At 55.8% G+C, this 18,142-nt stretch overlaps 1 protein-coding gene across 3 annotated transcripts in view; it reads right to left on the reverse strand.

Annotated features, from left to right (window-relative positions):
• Positions 1-3,213: 3,213 nt before the first annotated feature.
• The window catches only part of PNPLA1 (patatin like domain 1, omega-hydroxyceramide transacylase), a 43,243-nt gene continuing 28,314 nt past the window's right edge, over positions 3,214-18,142 (reverse strand). Inside the window, exons 5-10 of one of the 3 annotated variants that reach the window (XM_008262834.5) lie at positions 17,491-17,551; positions 11,349-11,975; positions 10,160-10,238; positions 9,044-9,163; positions 4,474-4,579; positions 3,214-3,950 (exon numbers count right to left, since the gene is read on the reverse strand). In XM_008262834.5, coding sequence (XP_008261056.3) covers positions 3,852-3,950; positions 4,474-4,579; positions 9,044-9,163; positions 10,160-10,238; positions 11,349-11,975; positions 17,491-17,551 — 1,092 coding nt within the window. In that variant the 3' untranslated portion in view covers positions 3,214-3,851. Of the gene's footprint in view, positions 3,951-4,473; positions 4,580-9,039; positions 9,164-10,159; positions 10,239-11,348; positions 11,976-17,490; positions 17,552-18,142 lie in introns of those variants that run through there. The other 2 variants (XM_089334012.1, XM_089334013.1) reach the window with 2 other exon arrangements.

Raw genomic sequence — 18,142 nt, forward strand, 5'->3', positions numbered from 1 at the left:
CCTATAGGCCTGGGACCCCTGAGCTCAGCATCCTGTGTCCTACAATTCTACGATCAGAGAAATGAAGCTGCCGCCTTGCACCTCTCCCATCTATTTTCAGAAAAAATGCAAGTTCCATGATGCCACACCCATGTCTGCTGTTATTGTAGTGACATCAGAGTAATTTTCAGGAAGTGGAGGACGATTTCCAGGTGACCACCCGGACAGCTACACAGGCGTGCACTGCTCAAGAGCACCATAGCCCTGGAGGTGCTAGTCCTACCCAGGGCATTGCGGGCTTGGTAGAGTTATGACGATCATTTTCCAGCAGATGGCAGTATAGATCTTGAAAAGCCGACTTCCTTTTGTATTAGCACAAAGGTTGAGGTGGGGTCTAAGAAGCTGTGCCTTCTACACAGCTGAAGGTTTCAAAAGCTGGAGTCAGCCAGGCCATATCCCCGGGGCAGGGCCGGCGGTGCTGCCCCCAGGTGTCCGACGCCCTTGGACACAGCCTGGAACACGAGGCTGCAGGGGAGAGGGATGGCCAACAAAATCTTATTACCACCAGGCACACGGATGGCCAGTTGAGCCTGGGGCCAGGCGGGGAGAGGCCTGAGGCACTTCCACAGGACTGGCCTCAGACCCCAGCAAAGCTGGGTTTCTGAAAGTCATTCCGTTTGATTATTGCTTCTGTGCAAGGGGAGGGAGAGAGGAGGGTGATTGGTGGACGGCCTCCAGGCAGCAGGCAGGACACAGGCCGTGGATTGGCTTGCGGGAACCTTCGGTACTCGGTGTGCTCCTGGGACTGGTGTTCTTCCAGTGGTGTGAGGAGTTGGCACAGGTTCCCCAGGCTGGTATCTGAGCCTCAATCGTGTGCTGTGCTGTCGGAGCAAATAAAGACTTGCACAAGGCATGATATGTCTCTTCACAATGGCGGGGACAGGGCCGTGCACCTGCCCCGGCTGTCAGTCTGGTGCCTGCAGGGCGGTGGGCTCAGCCTCCTCATCCCTGCCTGGGGCTCTCTGGGTCCTCTCCAGGGGTCCTGTCCTTGGGTGCCAGCACCCTGGGCGTGGCGGCAGGAGTCCTGGGGTTTAGTCCAGGACTCAGTCTGGGTAACCCTGGGGACTGGACACCTGCCCTCCAGACCTGCCATTCATTCTACAATGGTGTGACATTGAGGTGACAGACGTCCAGGAAAAGCTGGATTCAACATCATCTCTTACTGGCCCCTGGCCTCTGGTACCCAAATGCTGCCCCTAGGAAGCAGAGCACAAGCTGTCCCGATACGGGGCGAGGTTTTGGTTCAGACAACATGCTCTCCATGGAAAGGCACTGGACTCCTCTCCCATCTTGTAGAGGGCTCTCAGGCGTCTTTTTTTTTCAAAGCACATTTCTACATCCGGCACAGGAGGGCACAGGAGAAGGTGGCATCATCACCCTCTCCTCACAGAGGGGAAACTGAGGCTCAGAGATGGGAATCGCCTCGTCCAAGGTCACGGGGCCAGCTACAGATAGACCCTGGCTAGCAGGCTCCGAGGACTCCTGTTTCAGTGCTCGCTCCCAACTCTCTAATCCATCAGCTCATTTATTCAACTGCACTGAGCACTTACTATGTGCCAGGTATGACCCTAACTCTGACTCAAGAGCCCTTGGCCCTGCCCTCTGGATGCCCAGGAGTCCTAGTGGCTGTGGGGACTCTGCCCCCGTAGGAACATGGTGGGCTGGGACGCCATGTGAGGGGACCACCACGAGTGCTTGTACAGAGGCTTGTCTGAGGCGCCTGGGAGATCCTGTTGCTTTAAAAGGCGGGCAGGGGCCAGCACTGTGGCGCAGCGGGTTAAAGCCCTGGCCTGAAGCTCCAGCATCCCATATGGGTGCCGGTTCTAGTCCCGGCTGCTCCACTTCCGATCCTTGGGCCCCTTTACCCGCGTAGGAAACCCGGAAGAAGCTCCTGGCTCCTGGCTTCGGATCGGCGCAGCTCCAGCCATCACGGCCAACTGGGGAGTGAACCAGCAGATGGAAGACCTCTCTCCCTCTCTACCTCTCTGTAATTCTGTCTTTCAAATAAATAAAATAAATCTTAAAAAAAAAAAAAAAAAGGCGGGCAAGGGACATCCTGATGTATTAACCCAATTTCCTCCCTCTGAGAAGTCAGGAGGCTCAGGGTGAGTCAGACACAGTGGGTTCAGCAGAGAAGTGGGAGCGGGGTGTTGAGGGGCTGGCATCCAAAGCTGCTCATTTGGAAGACAAGAGTGTCCCGGCCTCGGCCTTGCCCTTGGCACCAGTGAGCCTCCCAATTTCAAAGCACAGTGGCCGGCTCCTGAAAAACGATCCATCAGTGTTGCTTAAAAAAAAGGCTACACAGCAGCCAGGTGTTCGGTCCGAGCCCGGTGAAAATGCCGGTTAGGACTCGCCTGCCCTAGCACGGTGCCTGGGCTTGAGACTCTGCGCCCGACCCCGCCTCCTGCCACTGCGCACCCTGGTGACGGCCCAGGGCTTGGGTCCCTGCCTCCAACATGGGAGACCTCGATGGAGCTCCTGGCTCCCGGCCCTGGTCTGGTCATTGCAGGCATTCGGGAAGTGAACCAGCAGATAGGGGATTTCGCCCTGCCTCGCTGCCTTTCAAATAAACAAACAGGATAACAATAATACAAAAAGATAAATTGGCAAGAACAAGTTGGGATTGTCTGATGGACCCAACAAAAATACAGGAAGTCCAGTGAAATTTGAATTTCAGAGAAACAGCAAATAATGGCAGCACAGGCTGGGGGACATGCTTCTGCTAAGTGATTATTCGCTGTTTATCTGAACGTCAGATTAACAAGGTGTCCAGTGTCCTCCGTCTTAGCCTCCACCGGCGGCGAGAACAATCCTCTTCATGACCTTGAAGAGAAGGGAGGTCAAGCCGTGCCCGGCGCTTACAGTTGGTGTGGGCAGCCCCGGAGCTCAGCGGGGGCTTTGCGTCAAAAGACATGATTGTTGGGAAGTCCCCCGAAGCCAGGGAGTGAGCATTGTGGACCCGCGCAGAAGGGAAGCCCAGCTCCTGGTTGGATGGGCTTGGACTTCTGGGCCCGCCCCCAGGGAGGGGCGCTCCTGAACCCCTCTCTTTCCCCACCCCGCAAACGCCCAGAGGCTTCCCTGGCCGGACCTGGGGACAAGAGCTCGCAGAACAGCAGAGGGTGCACCCCACCCCCCACCCCAGCCCCGCACCGATCCTTCTCAGGGCCCGCAAGGTATGGTTTGCACCCCCCTCCGCCCTGATACCCTGGGGCTCCGCATGGGCTCCCCCGGGGGCTGCGTTGCCACAGTCCCAGCCCAGCCCCTCCGACTCCCGTGTCCAGTCCACCACTGCCCTCCTCCGCCGCCCATGCGCTCTGTGCTTTGCCTTCTAGAATTTGCTAAACAAATGCAGCTGGGCCTGGCTGGGGCTGGGAGGTTGTCGGCTCTCTGCGGAGCAGTGGAGCTGGTTCGTTTTGCTGGACGGACTGGAAAAACGGAGGTGACGCTCCTGCGGGGTGTTCGCAGAGGCTCGGGCCGTCGGCCGCGCATGAAGGCACCTGTCCTCGGGCAGCAGGCCCCCCAGCGCCTACGGGCCCCCCCCTTCCCAGGGGAGCCCTGAGCACACGCTGAGGAGGACGAAGGAAGAACCTGGTCTCTTGACAGCACAGGACACGGCAGGGGGTGTCCTGGGCTAGCCCGTGTCCGGGGTACCGGGGAGACGTGGGCCATACAGAGGCAGTGCCCGTGGACCGGCGCTGGGGGGCTGCGCAGCGTGTGGGCGTCCAGAGCAGGGCAGTGCAAGCGGCTGAAGGAGTCCGGGCCACGCAGGTCCTCTGCACCTCAGAAAGGGTGGTGGGCGTCACCCTTGGCACTCAGACGCCCGGGGTCAGGGACGGCATCAGACAGGCGCAGGCAGCAGGCTCGGCCCCGACCGCAGGCAGCTCAGGTTTCCGCTCTCGGCTCCCGGCTTCCTAAGGAGTGGGACACAGATGCATCACGTGTGGGTCCCCACGGAGGGCTTCCCTTACAAACTCAGACACCTCGGGCGGCCCCCCTGCCACAGCCAACCCTAGGTGTGGGAGTGGCAAATCTCAATTTACACCAAAGGCCTATCCAGGACTTGCTTTCTTAGACGAGGGTCCTGCACGTGGCATTCTCTGCTGGGACCTGCTGAAAGGTGTCTGAAACATTACGGAGTTTAGAAGAGTTCAAAGGATTCCTGGCTGTTGGGGAAGGAGCCAAGGGTGCAGTGGCCTCCAGGTCGCTGAGGACGGTTGTACAGATTACGCACTGTCCAAGGGCACGGTGCCACACAACCAGACACGTCTTAGAGTGGAGTTGGCAGTCGCGGCCCCTGTTCTGACACATTAGGAAATACTCCAGCAGCTGGCAGGCGCTCGAGTTGACCTTGATTGTGACCAGGAAGTGGCAGGTGGGTGGACAGGCCCAGGGGTCCCCGCAGCACCCCCAGGACACCGCAGGGGAGTCCCACACCTCTGGGCAGCTGTGTTCCTGGGTCCGGCTGGGGTGGGGTCTGTAGGAGATCCACACCATCTTGGAGGTGGAGAGGAGGGAGAGGTTGAGTGGGCAGGGCGCAGACCTGAATGAGGACACACACGTGAGGGGAAAGGACACGCAGGTGGGACCTGGGACTTGCAAGGCCCACCTCCACCTCCACCCTCCACCTCCACCTGCTGTGTGACTCTGGCACATCCCTTGCCTCTCTGGGCAAGTGGAGGAAGAACCCACCTCTGCTGGGACGGGGCCTGACACCTTCTTGGATTATTTTCAAATCTCCACGGTTATGGAATCTGTGGCACCACAGAGGAACCGGGCACCCACGCCAGCCACGGCTCTAGGCTCACCCCAGCACCTCCCTGTGACAGGTGCACCTGGAACACCCTCCTGTACCCCCACCCCCAGTCTGCCTAGCTCCTGCTCCTCCAGGGAGCCTTCCTGGAGACCCTCCCACTAACAGGATGCGTCGGCCCTCTCTCCTCTGGCTCTTGTCCCATCCCAAGCCAGTGCTGGTCATCTCCAGTGAGCAGCAAAGTCCCCCAGTGGGCAAGGGGAGGCACAGACCACCGGGCCTCAGCCTCGGCTTCTTATTCTGTAGCTCCGAGTGGGCCTAAGAACTTGGATCCCAGCAGGCTCCCAGGCGATGCTGCAGTTGCTGAGCCTGGCAGCCCCTTTGAGATTGTTCCCCGGGATCCAAGGGCAAACAGAAGGCTGCTGTATCCCCAGGGTCCAGCGATGAACTGGACATTGGTGACTGAATCCAAGGGTGCTATGTAAGGAAAATAACTACATATAGGAACATAAGGCATTATACAGTATAATTGATACAGACATGTATTAAATATAAAGTCAGCCTTTCTACCTGAGCAAACATCTTACAAGTGTCAAGTTCAAGGTTGGGTTTTGTACTCCAGGTGCCATCTAAGCTAGGCCAGAGTGAAGCAATGCCCTGGAATCTCGTCTTGCACGTGCAGCTCTGCTGTGTGATTTTGATGGTGCCTTCACTTCTCTAAGCCCAGAGGGCTAAAGACTATTAAGTGCAGTCCTGGCGCATGATATTAAGCCAATCAAAAGCTTTTTTGGAATCCTAATCTTACCAGAAATACATTGCTCCCCCCACCCCCCCAGACATTCAACCCAGTGAAAAGCTCAGCAGTTAAAACACTGTACTGGGGCCGATGTTACGGCGCAGCAGGTTAAGCCGCCGCTTATATGATATTGGAGTGCTCACTCGAGTCCTGGCTGCTCCACTTCTGATCCAGCTCTCTGCGAATGCACCCAGGAAAGCAGCAGAAGATGTCCCAAGTGCTTAGGGCGCTGCCACCCACATGGGAGACCTGGATGGAGTTCCTGGTTCATGGCTTCAGCCTGGCCCATAGCTGACTGTTGTGGTCATTTGGGGAATGGATCAGCAGATGGAAGATTTTTGTCTTTACTCTGCCTTTCAAATAAATAATCAAATAAATAATCTTTAAAACAAATAAACACTTTGCTCCTACTCAGGAATGGATAGGCAATGGAGCAGGCCCAACAATGATGAGAAATTTTGCATAAAACAGGTGCTATTTCAAGTCAGCAGGAAAAGGTTTACTTAATACATGGCATTGTGATAACTGGCCACCTATTTTATGGAAATGTTAGTTGTCACCCATCAGTTTGCAATGAATGAGAAGGTGAGGGGCTGATGCTATGGCCTAGCAGGTAAAGCTGCCACCTGCAGCGCCAGCATCCATATGAGCGCTGGTTTGAGTCCTGACTGCTCCACTTCTGATTCAGCTTCCTGCTAATGCACCTGGGAAAGCAGTGGAAGATGGCCCGGGTCCTTGGGCCCCTGCATTTACATGGGAGACTTGGATGAAGCTCCTGGCTTCAGCCTGGCCCAGCCTTGGCTGTTGTGGCCATTTGGGGCGTGAACCAATAGATGGAACACTTTCTCTCTGTCTCTTTCTCTGCCTCTCCTTCTCTATAACTCTGACTTCCAAATAAATAAATAAATACATCTTAAAAAAATTAAAAGATGAGACAGGCCCCCAGTTTCTTATCCGAAGCCCTTGAGGACTGGTGTGCTGTGGAATTCAGAATTTTTCAGATTTTAGAAAAATGCAGTGCATTTATCATATGTCTGTAACTTCCCCAGTGAGAAACACCCCATAATGCAACACCAGCCTGACTTTCGGCAAGGACATGGAAATGTGTGCCACAGGGGTACTAATGGCCATAAATAACTCCATGCCTGCCTCGAAGAGGCTTTTGCCTTGTTTGTTTGTTTGTTTGTTTGTTTTTCAGAGCTTCCTCGATCTCAGAATTGCGGGTGTGTTGGGGGGGCGCTGAACTGCCCGCTGTCGGGGAGTGGTGCGGGCGGGGGTCTCTCGCCGTTCATTTGCTGCTGGGGTATAGGGCACCGCAGTCCCCCTGCAGGGCGGTTTGGCACCAAGCACCAGACCTGGTCCGGCGATGCCAGTTCTGGAAAAGAATGCCGAATGAACGACACTTGGGGTGTGTCTACAAGGATGCATTTTGGGGAGTGTTTGTCACAGTAACGTTGATAATAGCAAAAACGTGGGGGACAGACTAAATGTTCGTCAGTAGGGGATTGAGGCAGTAAATAGTATATCCACACCGAGGAGATAGGGTGGATCTATTACCACCCATGGCTATTACAGTGTAGATATGACATGGAGGGGAGTTATGCCATTAGTCTGCAGTTAAAAAGCCGGCTACAGCGGGTGGACATTTGGCGCCGTGGTTAGGTGCCAGCTTGGGATGCCGACATCCCAACTTAGAGAGCCTGGTTTGAGTCCTGGCTCCCTCACTTCCCATCCAGCTTCCTGCTAAGGTGTATCCTGGGAAGCAACAGGTGACTGCAAACATTCCTGGGTCCCTGCCACCTGCATTAAGCTCTGGGCTCCTGGTTGCAGCATGGCCCAGCCCTAGGCCTGCCCTGGCTGTTGCAGGCATTTGGGGAGTCAACCAGTGGATGAAAGATCTCTGTCTACCCTTCATAGAAAATGAAAGTAAATTAATACAAATGTTTTAAAAAAGAAAACCAGATTGCTCCTTTAAAAAAAAAAAAACTGGGCTACAAAACAGTCTGTAGCACAAGATACCATTTTCATAAAAAATTTTTAAAGTTGTTTTTTTTTTTTTTTTTTTTTTTTTTTACTTATTTGAAAGACAGTTACAGAGAGAGGTAGAGATAGATAGAGAGGTCTTTCATCTACTGGTTCACTCCCCAGATGACTTCGACAGCCAGAGCTGCGCCGATCCAAAGCCAGGATCCAGGAGCTTCTTCCTGGTCTCCCACGTGGGTGCAGGGGTCCAAGGACTTGGGCCATCTTCTACTGCTTTCCCAGGTGCATTAGTAGGGAGCTGGATCAGAAGTGGAACAGCCGGGACTTGAACCGGTACCATATGGGATGCCAGCACTGCAGGCGGGGGCTTTAACCCACCGCACCACAGCACAAGGTCCCATCATAAAAATTTAAAAATATGGGGCTGGCGCTGTGGTGCAGTGGGCTAATGCCCTGGCCTGAGGCACCGGCATCCCATATGGGTGCCGGTTCGAGACCCGGCTGCTCCACTTCCAATCCAGTTCTCTGCTGTGGCCTGGGAAAGCAGTAGAAGATGGCCCAAATCCTTGGGCCCCTGCACACATGTGGGAGACCCAGAAGAAGCTCCTGGCTCCTGGCATTGGATCAGTGCAACTCCGGGTGTTGCGGCCAACAGGGGAGTGAGCCAGTGGATGGAAGACCTCTCTTCTCTCCCTCTGCCTCTCCTCTTTCTGTGTAACTCTGACTTTCAATTAAATAAATAAATCTTTAAAACATTTTTAAAAATATGTCTGTGTGTGCTTAAAAAATATGGAATGATGTTTACCAAAATATGAACTTCTGGGAGGTGAGATTTCTAGTAGGCATGTAGGTACCCACACGCCTAGTTTGCAGGTTTTAGTTTTTTATTTGAGAGGGGAGACAGAGAGAGAGAGAGAGAGAGAGAGAGAGAGCGCTTGAGTTGTCCCATCCTCTGGTTCATTCTCCCAAACCCTGCGAAGGCCAGGGTGCTGAAGCTGGGTGTGTGTGAAATCCACGTCTCCCACGGGAGCAGCAGTAATGGAAACTACTTGGGCCCTGATCGCTGCCTCCCAACGTGCACATCAGCAGGGGGCTGGAACCAAGAGCTGGAGCCCAGGTCCTCTTACCCTCCTGGCCAAGCACCCATCCCGCTAGTTTAGCTCTTAAGGAGTGGCTACTCAGAAGCTGAGAGGTAGCTGGCCAAGCCGCAAGAGTTGTAGAACCATTAGACTTGCTAACTATTGAGTGCTGCGATACAGCTATCAATCCGTGTAGTCAGTGGCATTCACCTCTCCCAACCTTCCGAACTGGGATCCTCCCCACTTTACAGATCAGGAAACGGAGGCTTGGAGAGACCAGGTGCCCCGGCCACGCGTGTGTCTGGCTCCAAAGCCCAAGTTCCCTCCTTCCTGGTGCCCCTTATTCTCCTGGGAGCCTCCCTGCCAGCCCCACTTCCCCCAGAAGGTCATGCTCACTGCATGTCGCCGCTTGGCTTTTTGGGAGGTCTTGGGAAGCCTCTTCTGGGGCTGCTTGTCTTTGGTTTGCTCTTCTTGAATACCTTGGTCACCCAGCAGGAGTCCCCGGCAGGGTGGTCCCTAGGGAGGGAGAAAGCTTTGTTACTGGCCGTCCTCTGTCCTCAGGATCAGGGCCCTGCTCCTGCCCAGAAGGCAGATACGGGAACACCGCGATGCTCGGCCCTGGCTGGGGGTCCATGCTCCCCTACTATGTGGGCTTGTTTGGTAATCAGTGGATAATCGATCTTAGTAACATCACGCCAGGTAGGAGCTGAAACTCACAGTCACATGTACAAAAAAGCAAAAAAGCTCAAACCATGTGAACAAAAAAGCATCAACTTTATACAAACTCTTTCAAAAAGTTTTATAGTTCAAATCGGAGGTCACGTGGAAAGTGGGCGCATTTTAATAAGTTTGATATGAGCTGGAGTGCAGGTCCCCGGAGTGGGACTGCCCCCAGCCCTGCCCTCCTGGTGCCGCAGTGTGGCAAGGCAAGGAATGGGGGAGACAAGCCGGCGACCCGTGCTCTGATCTCTGCTGGCGCCTTCCACTGCTAAACCAATGGCCTCCAGCCTGCGAGTGAGCCAGGGAACTTGAAAGAAATAGCCATCCTCAGGCCGTTCGTATTCCTGCAAAGATGACCATGGATATACATCACACAGCCAGACAACAGATGGGCATCACAGCAGTGGTTTTCTGGGGCTAACCGAGAGTGCGGGACCACCAGCCTCTTGCCCTGCTAGTGGAAATAACTTGGATGAAGGAAGATCTTCCATAGTCTCCCTTAACCTGGCAGGCAGGAGCTATTGCAGGCCAGGAAGCAGATGGCCCCCCAGCCCCACAGAGCGACACCGGGCAAGCACGCACGCTCTCCCACTGCACTCAGAGGTGCCTTCCCAGCATGCACGGGAGGGAGCCTGAGAACGAGATGTCACCCCAGCAGGCTCCTTCCCACCCCATGGCTTGTGAGATGTCACAAGGTGGACTTCATCACACAAACTGGGGAAGCAGTCCAGGGTTCCCAGGCCGGCTGAGCTGAGCTGGGCCACCTCGCCCCAGCCAGAGAAGGAGACGTACGGTGCTGATGCCTTGCTGATGGTTTCCTTCGGCTGAACCCGCAGCGCTGTGCCTTTGGGACTAGAAGAGGCAGGGGAAGCTGCAGGTGAAAAGAGAGGCGACCTGAGACTTCGTGCATATTCGAGATCACAACAGTACATCGAGCATAGCGGTTAAAAACAGCAGAGGGGCCAGTTAGGTACCGGATGGGCAGCCTGCATCCCACGCCAGAGTGCCTGGGTTCAGCGCCCGCTCCAGCCCCTCATTCCAGTCGCCAGCAGGTGGCACCCAAGTGGCCAAGATTCTAGCTGTTGGCTCCTGACAGTAGCCTGGGTGCAGCCCCAGCCTGGGTGGGCACTGTGGGAATGAACCAGTGAATAGGAGCTGTTTCTCTCTCTCTCTCTCTCTGTTTCTCAGTTTGCACACTCAGGCCCAAGTCAGGGCTTTGGCAATCCCCACCCCCACCCCCATGCACTGCCCAGGGCATCATTAAATGACTGACACCCCTCCCTCTGCTGCCCATCTCCCACCTTGGGGAGTGGCTTGGAGTGTTGCTGCTGCGGCTCCGCTGCAGGCTGGCAGCAGCCTCACGTCTGTTGGCATCAAGGGTCGGATAACTCTTTTGCGGAATGGGGCGGGGGGAGCTGCCCCGCGTACTAGAGGATATTTAGCAGCATGCCCGGCCTCTACCCACCAGGAGACGGACAATCAGAAGTGTCTGCAGTTGTTGCGAAACATGTCCTTGGAGCAAAATCCCCCTGGGCTGAGAGCACAGGCCAGATGTGCCCCGCGCAGGCCCAGTCTGAGTAGCACTGCCCACACCGCGGCTGTCACAGCGAGCCTACGGCAACAGTGGCTCTGAAACGTGGGTGAGTGACAGCAGGAGGCTGGCCCGGGGCAGCTGGGCCCCAGCCCCAGAGCTTGTGTTTTGTTCAGTCTGTGGTGGGGCCTGGGAGCTGTCATTCTAGCGAGTTCCCAAGTCAGGCTGCTGTTGCTGGTGGGGACCACACTTCGGCGTGAGCTAAGGGATGAATAAACCTCAGTTGCACTGCCCCCTTGTGGTGCCCTTTCTCATAGCAGGCAGAGCTGCGAGAGCTGCCGGCTAATTGTTCCATTCCTCTAAAGCAACAAGGGTCTGCACCATGCTGTTGCACACTGGACTAGGGGACTCCAGATGGGGGACGCCGGGAGAACCCAGAAAACGGCCTACCTGGGGGCTTCTCTGGTCCCAGTTCCTCCACACGTGGCTGTGCAGGTGGTTCTGGAGAGGAATCGCGGGGCGGTGGTTGAGATGGCCCCACAGCTGGGGGCCCTGGGGCTAGACAGGGTGATGTGGATGACTGGGAGGGAGGGGCTCTGAGTGGTGATCCAGGCATGTGGACCTGCCGCTGAGGTGACATGGGTTGCAGCCCTGGTGGTGTGATGGGCGGTGACAAGCCAGGGGCTGAGCTGGAGTTCAGGTGCACATCTGGAGGTGACGTGGGTGGCTCAGGGAGCAAGTCAGTTGGAGAACATGCCAGTGATGAGACCAGCGGGGATGCAGGTGACTGCTCCAATGAAGACACGGTTGGGGAAACAGGCGACTCCACAGGACACCCACACGTGGATTCGGAAGTCTGCAGAGGTGGGGACGCGGCCGGGCTGGGGCCACCCGTCCCGTCTCCTTTGGGAGCCCACTGTGTGTGACGTACGGGTTCCTCCAGACGGACCTGCTGTGTTTGGAGGTCCAGCTGACTGCGCTCGGGACACTCATTGCCAAGGGCAAGTTCGATCTGGCAGTATACTTCCACCCGGGGAAAAATCACTCTCTTGGAGGGAGAACTGAGGTAGGCAGCATCTAGGAAAGACAATTGCAGGGGTCACAGGTGGCCTTGCTGGCTCCTGGCACCAGCTTGGCACTTGCTAAAACACGGATTCCCCGGCGACTGTCATAAACAAGACTGGTGCTATTTAGTGGTCTTTCTTTACTTGAATTAACAGTGAGGAAAAATGACTGTGATGTTTCTTGTACTCTTGGAGCATGCCATGGGGGAGGCTGGCATTGTCTGCACAAGTAATCTAGAGAATTCCAGCTAATGAACTATGGCCCGCAGTCAGCAGCAGTGGGCCACATCATCAACGTCACAGATGCACCATCCTGTGTGCCGCGTTACACCTGTGCCGCCCTACAACCCCTGACCCACGTGAGACACCAGCGATAGGGAGAAGTGGGTGTGGAGCACACAGGAACTCCCTGTGTTGTTCCACAACTCCCCTGGGAATCTAAAACTAGTGTCATATTAAAGGTTTGGGGAGTGAGACATGGGCGAGAGACTTGACGACAGAGGGTGACCACCGGCAAAGAGGCTCAACACCATCGATCGCTAGGGAAAAGCAAGCTAAAACCACCACATGCCTGCAAGGGTGTGTGGGGAGCAACTCGGACTAGACTAAGTTACTGGAATCAAGACTTATTCTATGCATCTGCTCTCCCACAATATGGCGCTGAGAAGGGAGAAACAGCTTCTACACAGCTGCCTCCAGTTCAACCAATAAACTGTAGGACCTACTCCTGATTGGAGGAGAGCAGCGTACTCGGCGTGTGGGTAGCAGAGTTGGGATTGGTGGAAGAGGACTATAAAGGAGGAGAGAGACAACATGCACCAGGAACATCTAAGGGGAACATCTATCTGAAGGAACACCTGTGCAGCCCCCGAGAGAGCCGGCCGGCGGTGTGCCACTCCCCCGTGGAAGTGGGGAAAGTGGCAGGGGGAACCGCCCTTCCACGGAGGTGGAAGGGACGGCAGACAACCCGGGAAGAACCAGCAGCAAACCCGGGAAGGGCCGAGCAGATGAAAGAACAGTGCAGGGTCCTGTGTCGTTCCTCCACGAAGAGGGGGAGCGACATAATGGTGCCGTGACTCGGATATGAAGCCTAGGCAGGGTTTAGTGTCGTTCCTCCATGAAGACGGGGAGCGACAGGGTGGCTGGGATGAGACAGCCAAGCATAGCACGTGCTCGTGAGAATCCAGAGAAACTGGAACCAGCATCCGCTGCTAGTGGGAGTGTGGATGGCACAAGCAATCTGCCAGTTTCTTAAAAAGTCAAACATACATCCTGGCTGTAGGTCCAAAAGAATTGAAAAGAGGCTCTCAAAGAGATTTACACCCCCAGGGTCACCACAGCCGTTATTCACAATAGTCAAAAGGTGGAAGCCCCCAAGGCGCCAGCGAATGGAGAAAGGCGATGAGGCATCTGCACGTGGGGAATCCTGGTCAGCCTTCGAAGGAGGGCAATCCGGCCACACGATGTGGCCCGGCCTGAGTGGGCCCTGAGGATGCTCTGCTAAGTGAAATAAGCCATCCACAACCGGAGCCAGTGGTGTGTGACTCCACCGATACGAGGTATCTGAAGCAGTGACACTCACAGAAACAGGAAGCGGAATGCTGGTTGCCAGGGGCCGGAGGCGGAGGAGGAGGAGGAGGAGGAAGTGGAGGAAAAGGAGGAGGAAGGGGGAGACGTCCTTTGATGGGTAGAGTGTGTTTTGCGAGATGAGAGTTCTAGAGGTTGGTGGCACAGTAACACCGGTAGAGACAGCACCAGGGAGCTGCCCACTTACAGATGGCTGCGCTGGTAACCTTCATGTGATAACACAACTGAAATATGTACTGGTTGTTTCTGTGTGTGGAACACACACGTCCCATACAACGCGGTCATAGTGTTCTATTTGTCCAAGAGAAAGGACAGCACATGCGCCTACATGGACCTAAGTCATGAGTGCCCTCGACAGCTTTACCGGTCATAGCCCCAGTCCGGAGGCAGCCTGTGTGGCCCTGCACAGGTGGGCAGCTACATGAGCAGCGGCTGCTCCCGCAGCGGGATGGGAGTGCAAAGGCATGGACGAGTTCTGTACGCAACAGCCTGGACCAGCCTCAGCATAGCTACATGGAGTCGGAGACCAGATAGCCAAAGAGTCTGTACCTTTAAGAGTCTACTTAATGGGGCTGGTGCTGTGGCTTGGTGAGTTAAAGGCCTGGCCTGAAGCACCGGCATCCTATATGGGTGCTGGTTCGAGTCCCAGCTGCTCCACTTCCAACCCAGCTCCCTGCTAATGTGCCTGGGAAAGCAGTAGAAGATGGCCAAGTCCTTGGGCCCCTGCACCCCTGTGGGAGACCCAAAGAAGCTGCTGGCTCCTGGCTTCAGATCGGCTCATTTGGGGAGTGAACCAGCTGATGGAAGACCTCACACTCTCTCTGTCTCCACCTCTCTCTGTAACTCTGTCTTTCGAATTAATAAAAATAAATCTTTAAAAAAAACGAGGGAAATAATCCTTGCTACAAAAAAGTCTACTTAGCAAAAACTCTAGATAATGTAAATTAATTTATGAGAACAAAGGGGAGCAGGTCCGGGTTGCCTGGGAACAGGGGACAAGGGGAGGTGGGAGGGGGCGACAGGCTGTCTGCCCAGGGCGGAGGGCGGGAGGCAGGGAAGGCAGGCGTGGCTGGGCACACCTGCTGTCAGAAGGATGCGTTAGCTGCTCGGAGCTGCAGCCTCCCCCAGCGCCCCGGCTCCCGGAGCAGCAGCGTGGGGAATGTGGACTTTCAGGCACCTCTGCATGCCCTTCCCGCTGCCAGGGGCGGCCGGGCACGCAGGAGTAGTGAGGTGCAGGAGATCCCTTCGGGAGGGAGACCTCTCGGGGTGGGGCTTCCTGCTCCTGTCTGGTGCCGGGAGAAAAACTCCATCCATCAAGCCCCCAAGTGTCTGCGTGGTAGGGGTGAGGGCAGTGCAGGAGAGAAAGGACCAACAGCGGGAGTAGCTGCCACCACGAGGCTTGGAGCATAGGGCAGCCACCCACGCCGCCGTGCCGTGTGCTGTGGGGGAGGGGGAGAGGGCTCTGGCTGCGCCGCCCCCTGCTGGGATGAGTGACCTTTAACCCCACTCTGTACCTCTCCCCAGGACCTGCCCCAAGAGAAAAATGTTCCAGAGGAGAGCCAAGGGATACAGGGGAGACAGTGTAGAGGGGCCTCCCTCCACACCCCTAGTTGTAGAGGGCCCTCCTGGGCCAGGGAATGGACGTCCGCCCCAAGACCCAAGTCTCAGGTCAGGGGGTCCTGCAGAGCCCACCCCACCCATGAGGAGGAAGGGGGGCTTCCCAGTGATGGAACAAAGACAAGAGCCTCAGCCACTCTTGCTCACTGCCCAGAAGAGATAAACATTGGAATGTATGTCTTGCCCTTGACTCTCAGTTGGGTCCCACACCCTATTGCCTTCCTACCCTACCCGCCCCCACGGCCACCTGAAAGACCAGTTCCAGGAATTCCCCTCCGCCTGCTGTCCCCTACCCCCACCCCCAGCCCTAGCCCTCCTAAGATATAAAAAGGCCCAGTCCTTGGGCTCAGGGCCTTCCTTCTGCCACGCGCTCCATCAGCGTGCACTCGGGCAGTTGGTCACCCACCTCTACGGATTTATTTCCTCTGAATAAATTCAGCCTGGCTGTAAATTCATACACTGCCTCCTCTCTATTATGCACCTCTTTTCCTAACATGTACAGAGCCCCGTGCGAGGAGGCACCAATCTGCAACTCTTTTCCTAACACCCAGCCAATGGCCAAAAGGACCCCGTTCCTAGTGCTCCACTCAGGGGGTCCACCTGCTAGACACTTGGGGCTGGGTTCCTACAGCTTCCACCCCTGCGGCTGTGGGGGATGGGGGAGATTCCAGCGTTGGGGTTGGGAGGGCTCTGTCTTGCCCACAGGTGCGTGCTGGGGTTGGAGGGGTGGTGGGTTAGGCGCAGCAGGCTGGCACTCCCCAGAAGGCCACCGTTTGCTAGCGCATTGCACCAAGGCTTTGCGCTTTAGTCTTCATCAGGAAGCAGTGAGGCAGGTGCACGATGAGCCCCTTCTACGGATCAGGAAATGGAGGCGCCAGCAGGTTAATTTCCTGCCCGAGCTCACAGGGTTAGTCAGTGTTAGGAGCCAGTCCTTATTTAATCACTAGGAAGCCAGAGCTCAGAGAGGTGAAGTGACTTCCCCAAGGTCACACAGCTCAGGGAGGTGGGGTGCCTGGGAGAAAGGGCCTGGAGAAAAGTCAAGGGGTGGGACCTGGGAGCTGGGGGAAGCAGGAAGTGATTTTGAAGTCATGTGTGAACCTGTGCTAGGGAGAGAATCTCACTCCACTCCTACCCTCGCCCCCAAAGTGGCTGCTAACGCTGCGAGCACCAAGCAGTCACCCCAGCCTCACTCAGGTGAGCAAACCCCCGGAAACGCAAAGCAGCGGGCAGGCTGGGATTGATGGGCGGCCGCGATGGAACACTGCAGAGCTGCCAGGAAGGGCACCCATGCGCGTGGCCCCGTGGGAAACAGTGTGCCACGTAACCTCAGCCAAACATCCGCCGCCCCGGCAGTCCTATGGAATTCAAATTCTAAATATGGAAAATGGATTTTTTCATTTCTTCTAACCAAGCTGTGGCCCTGGCCTCTGTGGCCCAGAGCACGTGACAAGTGCCACCAAAGCCCTCCCTCTCTCCCTCCCCTGCCATGGGGCACAGAGGGGATGCCAGGCAACGCCCACCTGCTGACCTAGCACTGGGCAAGGAGCCCCCTTCTCTAGCTGGCTGAATTGTATGTCACTCAAAGTCTTATGCAAATACAAACTAATCACATATTGTTCTACATCAATAACACGGTCTTATTAGAGAGAGACTACAATGGAAGAGAATGGGATGACACAGAATGGACTTCACCAGGGGGCTCTGAACTAGGTACTTTCTCAACATGGCTTTAAAACACAGATATGGCTGGCGCCACGGCTCACTAGGCTAATCCTCTGCCTAGCGGTGCCGGCACACCGGGTTCTAGTCCCGGTCGGGGCACCAGATTCTGTCCCAGTTGCCCCTCTTCCAGGCCAGCTCTCTGCTGTGGCCCGGGAGTGCAGTGGAGGATGGCCCAAGTGCTTGGGCCCTGCACCCCATGGGAGACCAGGATAAGTACCTGGCTCCTGCCTTCGGATCAGCGCGTTGCGCCAGCCACAGGGCGCCTGCCGCAGTGGCCATTGGAGGGTGAACCAATGGCAAAAGGAAGACCTATCTCTGTCTCTCTCTCTCACTGTCCACTCTGCCTGTCAAAAACAAAAAACAAAAAACAAAAAACACAGATATGTGCATGGCGATGCCCTGCACGCCGGCCCACCTCCAAAAGCCCCCTCTCCACGGACATCCTAATTTCTGCCCTCTGCGGCCTACCTGAGACAATGCAGGCTGCCAGGTGCCCACCCCCATGTCCAGCTCTCCAGGTGGCAAATCTGGGGGGCAGCCGCCCAACACTGGGCCCTTCCACTTCCTGCCCTCCCCCTCCCAGGGTCCCCACGGGAACTCACTCAGCCGCCTCAGGTATAAAACCGCATCGTCGTACCCTCGGTAGTAGTAGTCGTGCAGGATCTGGGCGTAGGGAACACAGGGAAAGTTTAACCGAGAGGAACAGCCCCCTCCCCACCAGGGCAGCACTTTTCATTGCCCTTGAACTCTGATGAGGCTCTCCCAACCCACGCAGTGTCCCAGCCCTCGCTATCTGCTCAGACGGGCTGGGGACCGTTTCTGCTTCCACGTCCCAGGAAGGCTGCGTTAGCGTGTGACATCACTCACGGTGATCACCACCGTGGGAGGGTGAGATGTTCATGGTGGAACCAGAGAAGGCACATTTGGACCAAACAAGTAGCAGTTTGGAGTCTGGGTTCAAATCTTAGTGCTGCCACCTACTGGTTGTAACCTCTCAGCGCCTCAACATCATCTGTAAAATGGGCATAGTCACAGGGTGTATGGCAGTGGCAGCTGCTGGATCACATGAGATATTGCCCGTGGAAGGGGCCAGTGGAAGGGGCCCGTAAAAGGGCCAGAGAATAAATATTTGGGGCTTTGCTGGCCACATGTAGTCTCTGCCCTCCCCCCCTTTTTTAACAACTGTTTAAAAATGGAAAACCCACTGTTAGCTCCAGGCTGTACAAAACCAAGCCACAAGCTGGGTTCAGTCCC

The sequence above is a fragment of the Oryctolagus cuniculus genome, chromosome 5 (genome assembly GCF_051225735.1).
Source record: "Oryctolagus cuniculus isolate XC-2025 breed Fujian yellow rabbit chromosome 5, ASM5122573v1, whole genome shotgun sequence".
Classification (NCBI taxonomy): Eukaryota; Metazoa; Chordata; class Mammalia; order Lagomorpha; family Leporidae; genus Oryctolagus; species Oryctolagus cuniculus.